The sequence below is a fragment of the Folsomia candida genome, unplaced genomic scaffold (assembly GCF_002217175.1).
Source record: "Folsomia candida strain VU population unplaced genomic scaffold, ASM221717v1 Fcan01_Sc018, whole genome shotgun sequence".
Taxonomy (NCBI): domain Eukaryota; kingdom Metazoa; phylum Arthropoda; class Collembola; order Entomobryomorpha; family Isotomidae; genus Folsomia; species Folsomia candida.
In genome coordinates this window covers 1,062,485-1,083,101 of record NW_019091210.1, presented here as the reverse complement: position 1 = coordinate 1,083,101, position 20,617 = coordinate 1,062,485, and the positions used below count along the sequence as shown (strand labels likewise).

General features: G+C 37.1%; 4 protein-coding genes across 6 annotated transcripts; 2 read left to right on the top strand and 2 right to left on the bottom strand.

Annotated features, from left to right (window-relative positions):
- The first annotated feature begins 4,631 nt into the window (after positions 1-4,631).
- On the top strand, positions 4,632-7,710 carry LOC110857410 (glutathione S-transferase). The gene is made up of 6 exons (XM_022106008.2): positions 4,632-4,677; positions 4,805-5,137; positions 5,211-6,730; positions 6,792-6,968; positions 7,078-7,140; positions 7,204-7,710. The coding sequence occupies exons 3-6, from the start codon at positions 6,478-6,480 to the stop codon at positions 7,539-7,541; spliced, it is 831 nt and encodes a 276-aa protein (XP_021961700.1). The 5' UTR covers positions 4,632-4,677; positions 4,805-5,137; positions 5,211-6,477; the 3' UTR covers positions 7,542-7,710.
- Positions 7,711-8,709: 999 nt separating this feature from the next.
- On the top strand, positions 8,710-10,315 carry LOC110857408 (endo-beta-N-acetylglucosaminidase H). Its single transcript, XM_022106007.2, has 2 exons — positions 8,710-8,873; positions 9,332-10,315. Exons 1-2 carry the CDS (start codon positions 8,763-8,765, stop codon positions 10,286-10,288), a joined length of 1,068 nt encoding a protein of 355 aa, XP_021961699.2. The 5' UTR covers positions 8,710-8,762; the 3' UTR covers positions 10,289-10,315.
- A 533-nt stretch (positions 10,316-10,848) lies between these two features.
- Positions 10,849-13,248, bottom strand: LOC110857253. Of its 3 annotated transcripts, XM_022105871.1 has the most exons (5): positions 13,180-13,248; positions 13,039-13,083; positions 11,784-12,245; positions 11,569-11,715; positions 10,849-11,492 (listed from the first exon to the last, which is right to left on the bottom strand). In XM_022105871.1, exons 2-5 carry the CDS (start codon positions 13,055-13,057, stop codon positions 11,092-11,094), a joined length of 1,029 nt encoding a protein of 342 aa, XP_021961563.1. In that variant the 5' UTR covers positions 13,058-13,083; positions 13,180-13,248; the 3' UTR covers positions 10,849-11,091. The 3 variants fall into 3 exon arrangements, with proteins under 3 accessions (XP_021961563.1, XP_035713832.1, XP_035713833.1); XM_035857939.1 differs by lacking the exon at positions 13,180-13,248 and having other exon boundaries at positions 13,039-13,171; XM_035857940.1 differs by lacking the exon at positions 13,180-13,248 and having other exon boundaries at positions 10,849-11,384; positions 13,039-13,171.
- A 762-nt stretch (positions 13,249-14,010) lies between these two features.
- Positions 14,011-19,383, bottom strand: LOC110857304. The gene is made up of 6 exons (XM_022105920.2): positions 19,028-19,383; positions 16,209-16,670; positions 15,183-15,326; positions 14,653-14,723; positions 14,375-14,567; positions 14,011-14,296 (listed from the first exon to the last, which is right to left on the bottom strand). Exons 1-6 carry the CDS (start codon positions 19,044-19,046, stop codon positions 14,184-14,186), a joined length of 1,002 nt encoding a protein of 333 aa, XP_021961612.1. The 5' UTR covers positions 19,047-19,383; the 3' UTR covers positions 14,011-14,183.
- Between the last annotated feature and the right edge of the window lie 1,234 nt (positions 19,384-20,617).

The following is a 20,617-nucleotide window of genomic DNA, read 5'->3' as shown; positions in this document are numbered from 1 at the left end:
CCAATCATGCTGATTGACATGGCTAATTGGCAAGATTCATTATATTTATTATTGTTTGTTTTTTATTTTCATAAATTTCGAATTCAACCTATGCCAATAAGCACTAATATGTAGACATATGTACATACGAACTCTGGTAGTGTTTCTAGCGATAGACACCGCAAAATCTTTAACCGTATTTCGAAAACCTTCCACCTTCCTGGTTAAAAAATCGCTAACGATTGCTTTCACCCGCATAAAAACCATGGCAAGTTTGAACCTCCACTCGACCACAAAACTAACCATACCCACCAACAAAACTGCCCCACACAAGGCAAAGCCATACTTCAAAGCTTCCAAGGAGACTAGGGCAAACTCGTCAAATTCTGGCTGAAACTGAATCCCGCTATTAATTTGGGCGTAATATTTTTCAAACATTTCATTCCCATATTTTCTTATTTTTCTTAGTCGATCTGATGACCTGACTAAATTCTGCCATGTTTCAACTAACCCCGACTCCACCAGTCTCATGTAGGTCAAGTAAAACCTGGGAAATATGAAATTTCTATGCCCGTTCATTACAGTGGTTATTTGAAACCCTGTCTCACCACCGCGTCCATCTATGACAAACCGCTTACCCAGAAATCTTATCGGCTCAGTAAAAAGTCCTAAATTATCTGCAACATTCATTATTACAAAAGTTTCACTCGTTTTAAAATATTTCCGGAGAGGTTTAGAATTTGAAATATTTCGAATCATTTCTTCAACACAGGTCCCTATGTGGCTGAAAAAGGCAATTCTCTTGTCCCAGGAATCGAGAGACTTTTGATATCCGGGACTTGCCCCAATCATCAACTGTGGAATTATGATAACCTTCAGGGTGGAGTGATAAATGGCGGTTGGCCTTGATCCGGTCTTGACAGCGCCATAAAATCCAAATGGGCTAGTGGTTAAAATGGGAAGTTGGGAGGACATCAGCTCTTCCATGGTTCGGGGCACCTTGGGAAATTCAGGAACCGCCAAAAACGAAAATAATGCTCCCTGGTACAAGTTTTCCATTAGAATGTAGCATCCAAACAACCAAACGATCGAGATAATTATACCTACGCGTCTATTTGCAAACATTTTTGTGCTATCCCCATTTCCATTTTGCCCCAAGAGCATAGCGGAAACCTTGAAAATATCGTCGGGAATGAATTTCTTCCAAACAAATGGATAACTGAATCCCACTGAAGAAACCGAAATCGGAACTAAACTTGAAATCGTGATGCACGAAATGCTTAAAAGAATCCAGGTCGGTGTGTCAAATGGTAACAGAAATATTCCAAAGTTGTTCGTCAGGGAAGGAAATATGGTAATGACAGAAAATTCAAATTTCTCAAAATTCACGCCGTAAAGACCGAAATTCTGCTTTAGAATTTGGTCCAGCGCTCCATCAGAAAGAAGAGAATTGAAGCTTATAGTCCCGATCGTGTCTCTTGCCTCAATCTTGTTACTTACTCTCCAGTTGGAATAAGTGAAGTTGAATTGTTGTCCGAGTATGAACAGCGGACAAAATTCGTATGAACGAATGGTAAAGAAATGTCTTAAGGCTGGGGTGCAGTCACCCTCCTGTTGGATGATTTTTTGAACTAAGGTATTTCACTATATTCCCCTGAAGATTTAAATTTTGCGCGTCCCACGCTACATCAATTTGACGAAGGGTGAACGATAGCGTAAGTTTTTCTTCAATGAGCGTACCTGTCGTTGAGGGACGGAGTAAGCATGGTATAAACACATATTCTGGGGAAGTTAGGCTGAATAGGACTAATTTTGAAGGGCTACGTCCTTCAAAGTAGTGCTTGTAAATAATTTTAGGGTTATGAGGATTGTCGACATGTGTGAATATGTAATCAGGGGCAGGAGAACGTTGTAATACCGCCCATAGGAAATAGATGGTTTCCACCTTGGTTGCCAATTCGGCAAGATCCAGGAAGACGAGGATGGTTCGAAGTCTGTAGAAATATGGACTAGTGGTAACAGCTGGGTGGTTTATCGCACGGAGTAGTTTTGGCGAGTAATTTTTATGGCGGGTCATCCCTTCTTGTAGCGAAGGGGAGATTTGAGATTTGTTATTAGGTGTGACAAAGTGAAGATCACAGCCATGAAATATGCTGCCAAACCGCCACATAGCTTTGATCGATTGGTTAAACAGGGTAATTATGAGAATAAATTGATAATTCATTTTTTCAGAGGTAGGGAAGAGGGATTTTTGTTGGTATGCACGGTTACAATCCTGTTTCCTCAGACTACGCATTTGTTATACATTTCGAAAAGCAGCCAAATGAAATCTAGTTGAGTGTGTAAAAATTATTTTACCTTGGGTTAAGAATATTACCAATAATTAAGTCTACATAATTCCAACCTACATTTCCTCTACGTTTCTAACTCCATACTTTAACTTAAATACTTAATAACGGGTTACAAACTTGCCTATTGGAGAAGAATATTCTCTGTAGGAACTTTAATTTGCTATTGACAAGACATCCTAATTTAGAACTACTCAAGTGGCGTTTAAGAAAATTGGGGAATTAAAACCGCTATAATGCAACATTTTGATCAATTTCTTGTAGGGTGAAATCTGATTAAGCGAATACTTTATCCATCTGTGGGCATGCCTGTCAGCAGGATAACAGTCGAGACAAGTTTTCGTCATCATACCTCCAGAATGACGAAATGGTTATTACAGAATTATTGACATGCTTACTTTCCCCTACTTTTTACGTATGCCTACTTTCTCAATTGCTTATTCGGGATTTTATTACTTAACCAGTAAAGAAATTAATCTAGCTAGTTTCACATTTTATTAACAACGACTTGATGAACATATGTATGTAAGCGTATTTATACATTTAAAAATGTGATGAAGTCGTACACTCCGTGTTGGTATACATATATATTTGGGAATAACTTCCTCCCGGATTGGTAATAATTTGTTTCTGGCTGGTAAGTTTTCATTATCACGACGGTATAATTTACTACTATATGGTAATGAATACTGTTATTCTCGTTATTACCGTGCTGGTGAAGTTATACATATATGCACCCTGGTCGGTGACGATTCAATACCATTTTCTATGTACCCTGGAATTATTTGTACGTTTCACCTCATTTGCATAAATCTCAATATTGCGCAAATACGTAATTCCACTGTATGTACGTACGTATCTACATATGTATGTAATACATACGTGCCTACACATGTTACAAAATTCATAGCAAAGTATACAGATACATATGTACATACATATGTGTTGACTTGGCCTTGAATAAGTAATATCACACTTCGGAAAGATTGCTTACACGTTTATCCCGACCCATGTTACTCATAAAAAAAGTCAAACATTTTTGCAAAGCAAACTCTTACCACGAAATTGTATGTATGTACATCGTATTTGAACATGCAAGATTATAAATTCCTACAGAATGAGTTGAATGAAGTGTTTTCGTCACACCTTTAAAAATGAATGGCAAACTTGTTTATTTATGGTTAAGATATTCCTGCATTTCGTGAAGGCGCCTCCCGATTATTAATTTCTTGGAAGCAAGTTGAAATTATGTATGTAAGCAGTGATTGGTTAACTTAAGCATGCTGGATTATCTAAAGCCATTAATAACCTCTACGCAACCTTGTCAACATCTGTGCACACATCCTGGCAAAATCTGCAAAAGTCTTCAGATTAAGCTAGACAACAGAAATAATGTTAACTTTCAAGTCTTTTCATCTCTTACAATTAGTAAAATAATGAGGGTATTCATTACGAGTTCGCATGTTCGCATCGCAACATAACTTTTTCGAAATTGCGAATTTTGCGAAGCAACGAAATGAAGACACTTCGCAAATGACAGCTCCGAAAATTAGATTTATAAATCTCTCGAATTTTAGAATGGGAAAAATACTTCAATTTCTATTAGTTACCGAAATTTTGCATCTGAAATTTACCAAATAAAAAATTTCAAAAATTCAAAAGCCAAAATTTCGGTAACCAATGGAGATTTATGGACTTTTCCCATTGCAAAATTTGTCAAAAATATTTTGCGAACCAAATACTAGCCCTGGAGATGCGCAAGTTCGCAAACCAATTTTCAAGCCAATTTTTTTTGCGAACTTGCGAACTTAATTTTTTTGCGAACGTTGCTAACGATGCGAACTCGTAATGAATACCCTCAATATTTTTAAATTTCATACAAATCTGCATAATTTAAGCCATAAACGAATAACTCTTTCTGATCTGATTACGACTGAACGCGAAGAGAAACGAAAGTTGAAAATGCATACAACCAAGTTAAAAAGATCAATCATAGAAGTGCTGCTTATCACTATCGGAATTAGATCAAATTTTGGATCGGTAATTGAAATTGATGTCCCAACGGAAAAAAATCGTGAGAACAAAACCATACAAATTATTTTCATTTAACTATTAAACTATAAATTACTCTAAATATCTACATACCTATATATTCATATGCATTCATAGATCGGATATTTTGCGTACTCCGGCCTCCGGCCGGCCATGCGTACTCCGGCCTCCGCGTACTCCGGCCTCCGGCTGGCCACGCGTACTCCGGCCTCCGCGTACTCCGGCCTCCAGAAAAGTCGCGTACTCCGGCCTCCGGAGGCCGGAGTACGTACTCCAAGCCCGGAGGACTCCGATCTATGTATGCATTATCTATTAAACAGAAGTTTCGCCTCTTTAAAAACCGACTTGCACGATAAATGCAAGAAATATAAATCATTCTCATGCACTTGAAGATTTGTAATACTTTCTTCTTCCTAAATATTTAGCAATACTTTACAACGTGGATCGTTGCATTCCCGTCTTACCCGAATCGAAATCTGGCGATATCCACACAATTCGCACAAATGGAACCTGTATCAACATTTATTCTCAAGAAAACTGCGTCGGACAATTCATCCGACTCCAAACTAGTTTTGGGTTCATGTATGTCGACAACGTGGCGGCACATTGGAGACAGGACGGCGTTTTAGTTACCAATGAAAACGCCACCGTTGCCTCAATCGGGCCATGTTTTGAGAAATGTGACCCTCAAAATTGGGTCGGAATGAGGCGGGATCTCTCAGCTAGCGTTACCCTTTACGACAAGGAGAACTATGAAGGTGAGAAGAGCATATTTTGATTAAGTCAATTTCTGAGGACAAATTAAAATGATTGACACGCCGAATATTTCAGGAACCAATTCTACGTTCTCAATATCTGGGATGCAGTGCGTCACAATAAGACGATATGTCTCATTGCCAACTTGGGACTCGATTAAAATCTCCGGAACTGCCACAACCACATGCGTCGAGTTACATTATGACGCCACGTGTGGGGGGAGCTCGGTTCAATTACGGCCAGGCTATCCAAACCTGCATGACTTATGGCATTGGAGATTCTATCCCATTCGAAGTTTTGCTGTTTTCGCCAGATCAGTCTCACTTTGCGGGAATAGTTGCCCAGCAATCATTGACAAGTTGTCAACGACGGCTAAACCAACAACCACCACGCCCACGAATTAAATGGTTAAGATATTGTAAATTATAACTTTTTGTAAGTGCGTAAGTTACTTTGGGCCGGTACATAACGAATGCATAATAATTTTAAGAATTAATAATTTTGAGTTATTGATGCAAACGTCAGAATTCGTTGGATTACTTTGGAATAAGATTTAGTAAAAATTATGTGGTTTGACAAAGTGCTTAATTTTACAAAATAATTATATTTTCCGTCCTATTTTTATGTATATTTATAGCTACACTATTTAGAATTTGGCTTGGAATTACAATATTTTCACCACGATAAGAACTTTCTCCTCTGCTGTACTGTACGTAAATTGATTCTGATTTCGGATGCATGCATACGTATACAAGTACGAAAGCAACAGTTTGAATACGTGACTTATGTCACGTCTTAATTGTGGAAATGTATCGAATTACGCTGAAAATACCTTAGATTGGTGGTTGCTATTACGCACATGGATGTCACGCGAATATGGGTGAATATAAGTAGATAGATATGTATTACGCTATTTAGTACACTTGGTCGAATACGTGACTTTCTCCTCTAATTGGCGTCATCCTATATGTATGTAGAAAATATTTTGCTACTTTTATCCATATTTATCGCGTCTGTAGCCAGAAATACTAGTTTTTGGGGTAAAAATAGAAACTTGATGTATTTGTGGGATAATACTTTGCGACAGTGGAACTTTGGATGGCACGTATAAATACGGCACCATTGATAGGCACACTTCATTCGAGAAGAAGCAGCCAATCCAGGAGAGAAAGGGAAGGAAACTAAAGCTTAATTTTTCCGAAACAAAAAGCGAAAAGTTTTCAAAAAACATAAAATTCCAAAACTTTCTCCAAACCATAAAAACTTTCCCAAATCATAAAAAACCCATACTTTCATTTAGAACATAAAAATCGCAAGCTTACTTCACAAATAATCTTAAACAATGGGTTCCGCCGTACAAGACGCAGATTTGAGACTGATCTACTTTGACATCCGTGGATTCGCGGAACCTCTCCGGTGGATGTTGACGATGAAGAACGTGCCGTTCGTAGATGAGCGAATGCCCCTTGATGCATGGGCATCACAACGGAAACGGAGTTCCGGTGGGGGTGGCGGCGGCGTGGGAAATTTGACCACCAAACCGACAGATGCAAAGACTAAGAGGAAAAATTCTTTGAATGCAGCAACATTATTGCGTAAGCTAATGAAGTTTTTACATTTCTAAATTGAAATTTTTGACTTTTCTAATCTTTCCAGGTTTTAAGAAATATGTGGGTCAACTTCCCATTCTGTATGATGGAGATGACTTTGTCCTCACACAAACCCTGACAGTCATGCGATATCTCGCTCGAAAGCTGGGATTTAATGGCGTGACGGAATTGGAAGAGGCGAAAGCGGATGAAGTGGCAGATCTCGTGTACGACTTGCGATTACGTAAGAAGATTTCATTATGATAATGCATTTATTTGGCGAACACATACATATTTTTGCGAATTTATTATATGTGCAAATGCACAAATTATATGTTTGCAAATTGATTTAGGAGCTGTCGACTATGAGGGATCCGCTTTTAATTCCGCCACACCGGACGTGGTTCGTCACACAGGTTGGTAAAATTAACATAAATTTCGCACCCGCAAAAAAAACTTACAATATTTTCATGTCACAGTTTTTCGCGATTTTGCCAACGCTCCGGAAAGCAAGGCTAAGGAGAAGATGAGACAGGACTTTATCACGATGTACTTTCCCCTCTACTTTTCAAAATTTGCCTCCATTTTGGAGACCAGTGGGGGGAATTACATCGCGGGGGAGAATCTCACTTATGGAGACCTCACACTCGTCAATTTCATCGAAGTGGTTGAAACCCTTTTGGATCCCAACTGTTTGGCAGAGTTCCCCACACTGAGAGCCTTGAAAGAGAAGATTTTCGCAATTCCGGAAATCGACAAGTGGCGCAAGGATCAGCAAGCGGATCAGGAAGAGTCGGGATTTCCGGAAAATGGATAAATGTGATGAATTGAGGAGAATTGTTGAGGTTTTTGATGGATTGGGAAACTAGTAGTCGAATGAATTAGCAAAAGTATAATTAGTGCGAATTGAGTTAAAGTAAAATTGTAAGCATGAAAAAATGGAAATGTCAAGGAAACAAATAAAGTTGGTATCTGATTCTATTTAATTGTGGCTCTTACTTGAAACACCCTTTCTTAACATGAGATCAAACTTAATTTTCTTTAAGTATATGCAAAATTCACTCTATTGTGAAAGCGAGACAAGCCGCACAACAGTTAATGGAATGGAGCTCATGGATGCGTGGAAAAATAGTTCCTAAAAAGGTTGCGATAAGCCATTACTGAAAACGATCTACTTATCAGTTATTTATTTTAGTAACACTACAACGTAAATTTAAACTGATCAAAACTGCATCAAAATAATACAGTCCAATTTCTAATTTAGGATTACATAGTTGTCACAAACGCATTTCTCAAACACGCTTTTTGCATTCGGTTTTTTTCCAAAGATGCCGCATTTCCCCTGAAGATCGGAGCCTTCAACATCTCTGGCACATTGGAAAACAAAAACGCATGAACAATTCAAACGATGAAGAAGCAAACCATGTTCAGCCTAGATTATTTTTTCACGACCTTTGTTTGATGACAGATCAACTCTTTGCGCACATTTGCAGATGTGAAATCTCGGCAAATTGACCAATTTCCTGACCGAAAAAAAATAAATATTTCCCTTTATTATTTGGTAAGTGTGCGGAGTTATGAGGTAAATTTAGTACTAAAGGATGTTAGTTAGGGTTCTATAAATAAAGGGTTTAAATTAAATTTTTAGAGAGACGGTTATTTTTAAGTTGCTCTTTTTTAACTGTGTGTATATGAAAATGCTGGACATCCTGCCTACTGTCGGTAAAGATAAAAGGGTCGTCGGGAAATATAAAAGATGTTTTCTTAAATCCGTTCGTTCACCCTTATTTATTTTATGTTAATAAAGAGAATTTAGAATTTTAAAGGGTGAGAAAATTGTATGCTATTCTGACTTTCAACATTTTTTTTACAATGCTACCTTTTTAAATAGCCTATTTGAAATAGGTTAACCCTTTCGTTTAAAAGTTCAACCTTTCCATTTACTATTTCCTTTTTTACTGCATTCACTTTTTAATGTTCACTCACGCTTGAACTTTCAATCTCACATCATAAATAATCATCCGACAAGTAAACTGAAATGTGCAACACTATAATTAGTTACTGCATAGTTTTCATTTTGATTCCTGAAAATCTAAACTTACCCCTGGATCCTGACATGGCTCAAAATCAGACTCAATTTGTAAAGGAGGTAAAAATTTTATTTTTGCATATTAGCTTCTTGAATAAATTTGTAGTAGATACATATGCTTGTAAACTACAAATATTCATATTACCTGAGATTTCAAATTTGATAATACATATGACGAGTCAACTTGAAATTATAGGTAAATTTCCGTTTGGCGTTTAACACAATTTTGCATATGTATTTACACAGTAGGCGTAGGCGTGCGTACGACAATCTTCCTTCTCATATACATACATAATTTGTCCAATTTTACGACAGTATGCGAAATTTAACATAACTTTCTTTCTGGAAAACGTGTAATTTTCTTCGTAACTAGCAAAAGATACGTTGCGAAGATAACATATTTCACGCCAATGTGCACAAGCACAAGCATAAGTGTCTACATACCTTACTGATCTTTATTTTAACAATAACACTAATTAACTAACCTCATAATTATGTATCTAACTTTACGAATTTAGGACTCCCTCATTCCTCAAGAACCCGACCAGCCCTTAACCACCTCAAATTTCACCAAATACATCCAGACACCTCCTCTCTCCATAATTTATGTCGAAGTAAACCGCAACAATTTTCAAAACGTGGCCTGCTACACACGCACCCACTCCACGAACAATTCCCTCTTCCATATCGGAATCATCTTCGCCGCCAACATTAACCTCTCCCCCACCAACAAAACCGCTGTCCTCCACATGAACGAAAATGTGGTCAAGGTCCTCTCCAACGTTGACCGGTATGTCCGACCCCTGCAAAAAAGAGGGATCAAGGTGCTCCTCTCCATCCTAGGAAATCATCAAGGCGCCGGATTCTGCAACTTCCCCGATATCCAATCCGCCCGCGATTTTGCGACCCAACTGTCCGAAACTGTTTCGCGCTATGGCCTCGACGGGGTCGACTTGGACGACGAGTTTGTTCAATATGGGGAAAATGAGACGGATAAACCGAACGCTTTTTCGTTTGTCTATTTCCTCCGAGAATTGAGAGCCCTCATGCCGAAGAAGATCATTTCGTTTTATTTTATCGGACCGGCCTCGACCCGGCTGACGTATGGAGATTTGAGCGCGGGGGATTACCTGGATTACAGCTGGAATCCGTATTATGGGACTTACTCTGTTCCAAAATTGCCTAAGTTGGGGAAAGCGAGATTATCCCCGGCGGCGGTAGATGTCACAGGGACGAATATAATTTCGGCGCAAAATCTGGCAGAGAGGACGGTTAGGGATGGGTATGGGGCTTTTATGATGTATGATTTGCCGAACACGGATATTTCCCGGTATCTGGGAAGAATTTCGGAAAAATTTTACGGTTCGGGGAGCACGGTGGAGAAGGGGTGCCTGCAGGGATGGGAGGTTAAGAAGAATGAGACAGGGGTAAATTTAAGAGGGGCTGAGGGAGATAAGAGTCTGGGGGTGCGGTAGATTAATTGATAGGTGTATGAGAGAAATTTTAAAAGAAACATTGGAGAAAAGAATTATACAATTAACCCTAATTTTGGAAAATATTACGTTGCGTTGAAAATAATGCATAGTTTAATTAAGATTTTGTATCAGATGGATTCCGCGCAATTTTTCAAAATATTGTTTTTCGTACTAATGAAATACAGTTTATATAGTAAAATTATTTGCATTAGCACCCAATTACACGGGAGCGTATTCAAGTTTGCACCAGTTTCACAAGTTATATTATTGTATTGGGGGTATTAAAATATGTGTAACACAGTCAAAAGATAACTTATCATATACAATTTCCAAAATACCTTCGTATCCAAGGAAAATTATTGTAGTACACAAATATGTAATTGGAAGGTAAAGTAATATTTCGAGTAGTAGAAATAAACGGACCCATATTTTTACGTTTTCTTGAAATAACGTCTTTTCGCCTATGACGGAACTGTTAAATAAATTTTGTTTCGAAGTCTGGGTTCTTCAAAATGCTATAACTATCGAATGTTAGCCGATTAAAAAAATTGTGCACACAATTTGCTCAGAATTATTTATTACTTCCTTGAAGATATTAAAATACGCTTAAAAATGTAGATAATGAATATCACTTCGATTCATAAACCTCAACAAATGATTCATATATATTTGTAAGTATAAATGAGTCTGTATAAGATATGTAAATAGCCACCAAAATCGAGAAATAAACAAAAAATACTTATTTAAACATTTTAAAGCTATTTATATACAAACTAAAATCTTCTAATGCCACCCAAGTTGTCCTACTTTGCCTCTCCATCGGGGTGCCCCCTCTGATAAGGGGGAGGTTCGAAGGTAAACGACAGTAGATCGGTATAGTAGTATATTTTGGCCGGATATTGAATTCGACTATGACTTTCTTCATCCATACCGATGAGAAGAAAGTGACCACCTTTACAAGGAGCGGCATGTCGAATGCACCAATTCGAAGTGTCGAACCTTCCATTCTGCGCTGACAGGGATGCTAAGAATTGCCTGGATTGCGGCGACATTACCTCCCTCACCCACACCCCCACAGTTCTCGGCGGTGCATAAGCTATAATGTGCAAAAGTATCTCTTCAGGTTTTTCATTTATTCCAGATTCTCTAAATTTTGATACTGATGAGATTGTCTTTTGTCTCGTTGCCTCCAACAGGCTTTTCCCTATTATGTTAGGGTAATATTTAAACATTTATATACGGATCTATGTACGTACGCATGTATGTACGCATGTACTAACCACTTCGTGATCTGGCCAAACTCCTGGGTACAAGTGTACACATTTGATCGGGCGAAAGCAGGTGTAACTTTTTCAATTGTTCGTCCAAATTTTCAATTTCGTCGTCAATATTGTCCAAAATTTTTACAGAGTTTAGATTTTCCCAATCTGAAGGTTTTTTAAAGACATTAATAAACAATATTGATTATTTAGTTTACTTTAAGTTGCTTTCGTACACGGTGAAAAATTAAGCGCTGCAGTGATGTAATTTATCCTATCTTGCGATATGTTTAATGTTTCCAAAATTTGGGAGACGGTTTTTAAATCTACTTCAAATTGCTCCCTTGTTACGACTGGACTTTCTAATTGTTTTATTTTTTCGTGAAAGTTTTGAAGGGTTTGGATTATGTTTCGTTCATGCTGGTGAAAGCAAAACGGGGAAGGATACGGGCTCCAAATTTGTGAGGGTGATAACAGTATTTTGAAACAAAGAGAAGCCCCCCATTTGAAGTGATTCCTCCCTTTAAGTAAAATGAGTTCTTCGTCATCCCATTGTTCTTTTTCAAGGGAAAGGAGAAATGAGAAAAAGTTTTGTCCAGTTAATATATTCCAGCTTGACTTTCCACGAGTTATAACGCTTTGGAGAATTCTGGTATATCCAAGGACAAGAATTTGCTCCTTCCAGTTACAAGATTCTTCTACGTAATGTACATACATATTAAACATGTTAAATCTTAAATGCGATGATGCGATGACGCGTCAATCATTTTTATATATGTAGGTACATACATATGTATATACATATGTACATGATTCTATTGTACTTAATGTATTTAAACACAAAGTTAAAGTGACATCGATTGATGAGTTTTGAGATAAAATCATCTTTTGATAGGCTTATCTAAATTCAAATTTTATGTATTGTAAAATCCAGAACTTGAAATAATCCATTTTTTCACTTTAAATTTCGACGAAATATAATGTTTTCAAACCCTAGGATTTGTCTTATTTATTTAATACCAAAAGTTAAGATTGCAGTAAATTGGAACCTTGTTTTCAAGCAAACAGGAATTGTCTAGCGAGTTATATAAACAAATTAAGCCAAAAATTAGAAATCAGATGGCGCTTATTATTCTGTTGGAAAAACGTCGAACGGCATCTTTGAAGAGAAATATTAGGTGGCAAGGCTTACACTTCCGCCCTGGGCTTCGCCACGTGGAGGAAAAAGCGAGGATAGTTTAGTCAAGCATTGCACTGTCCCCCAATTTTTGTTCTTCAAATGGGCCATAAAATAGAAAAATATGCAAGAGCCATGTGATTGTCAAATTTTTGGCTTGATTTTCTTGTATAACTCGTCAGACAAGCCCGCCTAGCTTGACAAAAGGTTCCATTGTACTATAAATTATAAGATTCTCTTAGCGATGAAGGATTTCCTGTTACGATTTGCAATCAGTTCGGGGCCGTTACATACGTACTTACTTATGCACTTACCTACGTCCTGCTCCGACATAATGTATTTTCGTTAGGATGGAACAACTTAGAAACAATTTAGAGAAAATTAAATCTATTAAAAAAATGTTCTAGCATAAAAGAAACAACACGGGAATGGCGAATGTTAGGAATATTATTTACCTACGAGTCAGGGTGATGCCCAACGGTGCTTACGCAAACGAGCCAGATAAGATTAATTGAGATTCGAATACTTGAATAAGTGTGTATAAGGTACATATGTACATACGTACGTAAATTCGTACGTATGTATTCATGTTACGAATTAATACTTCACTGAAACGTATTTGGGTGAAGTACAATGTTTATCTGCAAATGGGACACATTCGGTGAATCATGCAGACCACCATAACAATATACTTAGCTATGAGATGATAATGAGAAATTTATCAATCAGTAGAAAATCATCACCAACATCACCTAATCTTTCGTTCCGGTGGCGTAGTATTAGTGTGCATACATATGTATGTATATATATATGTGTGTACTCAATCGGTATTGCTGATATTAGCACCAAACGTGCATTGATTGGTCTTCACGGAACCTTTTTCAAGCTACACCGGGATTGTCTCACGAGTTATATCAAAAAATCAGGCCAAAAACTAGGAATTGCATGGACTCATAATTTCTTTGAATAGCCCCTTTGAATAAAAATATTGGGGGCAAAGTTCAATTTTTTTAGTAAATTTTTCCCTCCTTTCTCCTCGACGATGCGAAAACCAAGCCTTTCGTATGGGTACTTTGACCCCCAATGTTTTTCTTCGAAAGGGTCATACAACGGAATGATAAGCGCCATGTGACTCCTAATTTTTGGCTTGATTTTTTATATAACTCACAAGACAATTCCGGTTTACTTGAAACAAGGTTCCAATGTTAGTTTTTTATGTAAATGTTATTGAACAAATTCATCATTATATGTATGTACAATATAATTTCAGAACAAGGAGAAAAGAGTGACACAAATATACTGAATTTTATTTAATGCCATTTTATTAATACGTTTCATTGAAATTATGCCCTTAATTGGCATCCGAACCATTTAAAATAGAGACATCATATACACATTTTATTGAAGGATCACCATTTTGATTTACTGGTCAAGATTTAGATAATTTTTGCGCACATTTTTAACGCATTTTCCGGCATTGGTTTCCAGTCTCGACAAAAACCTTGATGACAATCATTTTCTCAGGGGTTCGTAAAACATTTCCTGAGTTGTCTTCAAAGTATTTCAGTGCATCTGAAAAAAATATTACTTTATGAAAATATACTTTCGCAAAAACTTGAACACATTTTACCAGCTAAAAGTTAAACTTACCAAGAATTGCGTTCACCGTGCTTAGTGGATATGCTTGCGTCCCATTTCTCCCACTCCAAGTCATGGTTCTCTTTTCTTCTTGTGTGAGTAATGCGTGAAATAGAAACTTTCCCGCTTGTAGCGTCCCGCCGTTGTCGAACTCAATTTGTGCATGATTCCATACGTTCGTAGGATAAGTGTGGTCTCCAAGTCTCTATATTTGCATTTATAGTTTATTTAATGTCCCATTAGTTTTTAATGTAGCAAGATGAAAATTGAGTAAGGAATGCAGAATTTACAATTTGCTCGCCATCATCAACCAGGCCTATAGTTGGTGGAGGGATCTCGTCACAATCGGATCCATCGTTGGCTATGGGTAAATCGTAAAGTGTGTATATTGAGTAAAAAATTGAAAAACAACTTTATGTGCACTTGAGAGGAATTGATTTGGCGTAATACACGTGGTGAAGTCATATGAGCTGGTGTTCCTTGATAAAACAAAATTGAAATTCCCATGCAAAAATTTTAATATTGTAGAATGTTGCAAAAAATCTCAAACTTTTGCAACAAAAGCCCGAGCCAGAGTTTGGATACAATAACTAGTGCAAAATATTCAATCATATAATCTGAAAAATATAGCAAATAGCAAATATTTTATGTGTTGTGCCTGGTTCGGGATATGGGAAGATGTACTGTTTTTCACTTATTCTAAATTATTGTTACGATTTCCAACTTGTCTCGTCGCGCCTATCTTTGTTATCATTAGCATAATGTACATATATATTTTTATTACGTATGCACATATATATGTATGTAGTCACATACTTACGATGCGATTTGAGTAAACTCTTGGGAATAAGTGTGCACCTCTGATCGGGTGAAAATCGGTGTAAGTTTTTTAACTGCTCGTCTAAATTTCCATTTTGGGAAGCATTGTCCTCCAAATTTTCGAAAGAATCCAGATTTTCCCAGTCTAAGAGTTTTTAAGACATAAATATATTATGATTACACTAAGGAGGAGAGACCCTCTACATGCCCCTCTCAGATCTCGATGCCCTTTGGATATTTGATAGTCCTAGATGAATATAGGATAACCCTAGAGTGGTTTGACGCCATGGCCACATTTGCCCCCGCCACACCACCTCAAAGGTGTAAAAAACACGAAAAAAGCCCTGTTTTCATGTACTTCAACTGTCACCAAAAATCCAATTTTGCTCGGATTTTCATAAAATTTACATTTTTGTGATCCCAGATACTTGTGTGATCATACCCAGTAGCAATCTCAACTTTTTTGAAATTTTGAAAATTTTCGAATAATTCATGAGCAGTGGAATGTCCTAAAATTTCGGAAATTTCAAAAAGGTTGAGATTGCTACTGGATATGATCACACAAGTATCTGGGATCACAAAAATGTAAATTTTATGAAAATCCGAGCAAAATTGGATTTTTGGCGGATTTTTGAAGTTGACAGTTTTTGTGGTTTTCACACCTTTGAGGGGGTGTGGCGGGCGCAAATGTGGCCATGGCATCAAACCACTCTAGGGTTAACCTTCACTCACCTAGGGCTACTACATATGCAAAAGGCATCGAGATCTGAGAGGGGCATGTAGAGGGTCTCTCCTCCTAAGAAAAATTGGGTTACGATTATATATAACCAGACAGTATAGATCTATGACTCAACCACCATGGTTATAAATTTGTCACCGACTGTTTACAACTAATAATAAATTAGGAACTAGTGGTGACAAATTTATAACTATGGCGGTAAAGTCATAAATATATCGTTACTTTCTGCTTATAATCGCCACCCAAGTTTTTCAGTACAGTTAATTTGCATCAATTTGCTTTTATTACCAGGTGCAAGATCGAACGAGGCCTTGATGTACCCTATCCGATTTTGCGATATGTTTAATGCTTCCAACATTCGGGACACGGTTTTTAAATCTGTTTCAAATTGCTCCCTTGTGACGACCGGACTTATCAATTGTTTTATGCCATCATGGAAATTTTGAAGCTTTTCGATTGCGTTTTGTTCATACTGGTCGAAGGAGAACGGGGAAGGATACGGGCTCCAAATTTGTGAGGGTGATAAAAGTATTTTGACGCAAAGGGAGGCATCCCATTTGAAGTGATCCCTCCCTTTAAGTAAGGTGAGTTCTTCGTCATCCCACTGTTCCTGGTCCAGGGAAAGGAGAAAGGAAAAAAAGTCTTGTCCAGTAGTTGTATCCCAGCTTGATTTTCCACGAGCTATTACGCTTTGAAGTACTCTGGTATATCCAATGACAAGAATTTGCTCCTTCCAGTTGCAAGATTCCTCTACATAATATTAATATTTAGTATGTTAAGGCTGTATGCAGTGATGAATTATTACATCATACAAAGAATTTTTATATAATTCTACTCTACTTTTGCGTAGAACAATTTATGTAAAAATTAAATGACATTGGTCAATATGGCCTAGGGTTGCAATGAAGATGTTCGATATAGCTGGGGCCATTTGTCAATCTGACCGGTGAGTCATTCCAAGTCAAAACCTTCGATCAGAGGAAAGTCATGAGAGCGGAGATGTTGCCTCTCCACTCCGAGCGACACAACTGACTGTGGTGCTCACCAGCAGTGGGCGTATCACGGGGTTTCGTTTTGAATGTCGACACTGTCAGGGCTAATTTTTTAAGTTATATTTTTTGAAGCCATTGTTGCAAATATGTCTTAATTCAAGTGACACTTGAATTTCGCCACTAAAAGTTTTGTTTACGCCCCTATTTTTCGATCATTTTGGGAATATTCCCACCCATAAGCTAACATGTGTCAGTAAAACCACGATAACTTCTTGCCCCCACTCATGTTTGGCGTACAATTTTTTTTTGTTAAGTAAGTCGATATTAGATCATAATTTCAAAAATTTGAGAAAAACATGAGTGGGGGCAAGAAGTTACAGCGCTTCAAAATTGTCATTCAAAATTTTGAAAATTGAAAATTTTCAACTTTTGAAAATTTTATCAAGTAGATTATTGCAAATAAAATCAAGTTTAAGTAGGAGTAAACTGTGTCAAAAATCTGTTGCACTTGATATTTCAAATGTAACGCGTTTTTAAAATTTCGAAAAATAATAATATCTCGGCCAATATTTGAAATTAAAGTTTAATTTTTTTGACGTTAACTTCTTTTACATACTGGCGATTATTGATAAAGTCGGTGACAAAATCTGAGACCTATGCCGCAATTGGAAATAGGCCTTCAAAAAACTGAGTCCGGTCCAAGTTGACGCTACACCAGTTCTTCTATATGTATTCCATATGTGTCCACAAATTTCTAAAATGTTATATTAATTTCATGTGCCACACGGATTTCACCCCTTGTTTACATGGGTTGTAACAGTTAATTTGACTTTGCTTACGATAAAGAAACTATTTTTTGTAAGCCAAATGTTTTATTTTTAGTATCAAAAAATTAATTTGTCATTTAAATTTAAAACATAGAAGTTTGCCACAACGCATGACATTAATGGCACTTCATAATTTTATGGCATTTATTAGGGGTAGAGTTAAATATAGATAAAAAATCTTTGACGCATTAATGCGTACCAAAGGGAGGGCAGCTCGTTGATAACGATTTTGACCTTTAATATCTTTGGCACTTGTAGTAATTTCAACTTGAAACTTCGCGACTTGATAGGCACTAGAGTTGGCATTATAGGTGCAAAATTTCAATTCTCTAGTGTAAGAAGCAGACCTTCAACTAAGCCTAAAGTACAGCAGTGATGATTTTTTGTGTTCCAAACATAAATTACCCGATGGAAGCACATGGAGAAGTAGCTGATAGGCTAGAAATATCAGGAAATAGCAAATTGTGTGAGCCCATGTCTGTAGTACAAAATGAAGTTCAAATTTTGATAAAAAATAACTGGGTAGAGTTTCAGAGTAAAAGTTATAGCAGCCCCCAAACTCTCAAAATGTCGCTAATTTTTTCCAACTAACTGCATAACACGAAATTAAATATTTGTACTCCAAAATCTGTTTGTATTGCCATCAGTAATGTCTCCTCTAACTGCTAAATTAATAAACATCAAAAAAATTCAACTATTGTGATTTATAAAATTCCATTTAACACACACAAATACGTTACTTACGCTTTTTTTATACAAATCCACCTGGTGTGGAATAAGTTAACAAACTTTTTGGATATTTTGAGTTGTTTATGAAATCCACATAGATGCCAAAAATTTTGATACCACCCACATCAAATTTTGTGAACAATTCACAATTCTAGAGTGTTTTAAAAATAGTCTGAAATTTAAAAAATGCAGTTTTGGAAACGCTTTGGAACAGAAACATTTTTTCGTATGCATATATCTCTTGTGCCATTTGCACTAGCGAATTGAAATTTTGCACCCATAATGTTCACTATAAGGTCAGCAAATTTCAAAAATTTCAATTCAAAACTACTAATAGCGCCAAAGATATTAATGATCAAAATCGTTATCAGGGAGGCGCCCTCCCTTTGGTATTCGCAAACCACCGTAAATTCGCGGGTCTTATCGAATAATAGGTAATATTAGGTATGTATTTGTTGAAGACATAAATTGTAACATTAACTTGAAAGAATTGACTTGAATTGTAACATAATTTTGAAAGATTTAATCAATTATGGGCTCCTTTAAATTGTGTACTTACCTACGTTCTGCTGCGACATTGTTTATTTGTATGGATTCAACAGGATTCAACACTTTGCAAGCAATTGCGAAGGATTTTAAAAAGAAGACTGCTCAAGTACAAGAGAAAACTTGCAATGAAGGAATTAGGAGTTTTGCGAATATTATTTGCAAACGTTGAGAGATTGCGGCAGGGCGAGATGTTATGTGCATTACCAACATTACTGCTTATGTAACCGAGCCAGATGGGGATTGATGGATGTTTGCACGCTTACATACGTACGTATTTAGTCATAAGTTATTTGCGTATGTATTTAAATAGATGTTTATGCCCATGCATGTACCCATTCATATTACCAATTTATTTTTCAGCCAAACGTTTATGGGTAGAATGTTGGACTGCAGTAATAAACTAAACTTCTAAAGGGTGTTAATAAAGTCCGATCCCATGAATTTTTTGGAGCGCGGTTGTTACAAATTCAGCTGGAACTTTTGAACCAGTGAAGTTATTTATTTCAAATTTTTACCATGGGAGGAACAACTAAACGTGTAAGTCATGAGCATCTTAGAGTTAAGATACAAACATTGCATCAGCAGGGGTTTAAACCTGCAGAAATTGTGCAAAAATTGGGCTGCAGCCGCAGAACTGTTTGGAAATGGAAGAACAAAAATTTTGTCCACGACAAAAAGCGACCCGGGCGACCCAGAAAGGTGTCACCTACCACAAAGAGAATGATTAAAAACAGACTTTACAAGAAAACCGGTAGTTCATTACGTAATTGTGCAAGGGAGTTAAATGACTCAAAACGCTATAAAGAGAAGAAGAAGCAAATTAACTATGTGACCGTGCAAAAATTTGTGAAATCTACGAGGTGGGGTCACACAGCTTACAAACTAACCAAAAAACCTCTCATGTCACAAAAAAATATCGATGACCGTCTGAAATTTGGAGAACTCCTTCAGAAAAGTGGCCATTTGAGTGAAAAAAGACTTGGTGAAGAATTGCGCAGTCACATCCTTTGGACTGACGAATCTATTATTGAGCTATATCCAAAATTGAACCAACAAAATGTTCGTTACAGGACAGAAAACAAATCGGATGTACCATCAAGAGCAGTCCCAAAATTCGGGCTTAAAGTTATGGTAGCGGGTGGATTTTGTGCACGTGGCGTGACTCCTCTACATATCATACCAAAAGGCCAAACAGTCAATGCAAAGTATTATATGGAAAAAATATTACCTATCTATTTCGATAGCATGGGGAACAAGGAAATATTTTCGAATGAAAGAAAAATAGTTTTCATGCAGGATGGTGCTACAGCCCATACAGCAAAAGCGAGTTTGAGTCTCATCAAGACGCAAGTTTCAACGGTCTGGAGCAAGGGGGTGTGGCCCGGAAACAGCCCAGATTTGAATCCCCTGGAGAACCTGTGGTCCATACTTAAGGAAAATGTATACAAAGAACCACAACCCCGGACGAGGGAAGAGCTAGTAAAAAAAGTTCAAGATGTATGGAATTCGATTCCCACAGACACATTGGAAAAATTAGCACAGAGCCTTAAACAAAGAGTTGAGGGCATGGTTAAAGTAAATGGTAACAAGACCAAATACT

Excerpts from the sequence above, each read along its gene's own strand:
- LOC110857410 (XM_022106008.2), top strand. The coding sequence starts at position 6,478 with ATGGGTTCCGCCGTACAAGACGCAGATTTGAGACTGATCTACTTTGAC. Across the intron at positions 6,731-6,791 it reads GAATGCAGCAACATTATTGC|GTTTTAAGAAATATGTGGGT; the intron begins GTAAGCTAATGA and ends TAATCTTTCCAG. Across the intron at positions 7,141-7,203 it reads GGACGTGGTTCGTCACACAG|TTTTTCGCGATTTTGCCAAC; the intron begins GTTGGTAAAATT and ends TTCATGTCACAG.
- LOC110857408 (XM_022106007.2), top strand. The coding sequence starts at position 8,763 with ATGTGCAACACTATAATTAGTTACTGCATAGTTTTCATTTTGATTCCT. Across the intron at positions 8,874-9,331 it reads AGACTCAATTTGTAAAGGAG|GACTCCCTCATTCCTCAAGA; the intron begins GTAAAAATTTTA and ends TTACGAATTTAG.
- LOC110857253 (XM_022105871.1), bottom strand. Across the intron at positions 11,716-11,783 it reads AGCGCTTAATTTTTCACCGT|ATTGGGAAAATCTAAACTCT; the intron begins GTACGAAAGCAA and ends AAAAACCTTCAG. Across the intron at positions 11,493-11,568 it reads TTTGGCCAGATCACGAAGTG|GGAAAAGCCTGTTGGAGGCA; the intron begins GTTAGTACATGC and ends CTAACATAATAG.
- LOC110857304 (XM_022105920.2), bottom strand. Across the intron at positions 15,327-16,208 it reads CTCGTTCGATCTTGCACCTG|ACTGGGAAAATCTGGATTCT; the intron begins GTAATAAAAGCA and ends AAAAACTCTTAG. Across the intron at positions 14,568-14,652 it reads TTGATGATGGCGAGCAAATT|AGACTTGGAGACCACACTTA; the intron begins GTAAATTCTGCA and ends ATGCAAATATAG.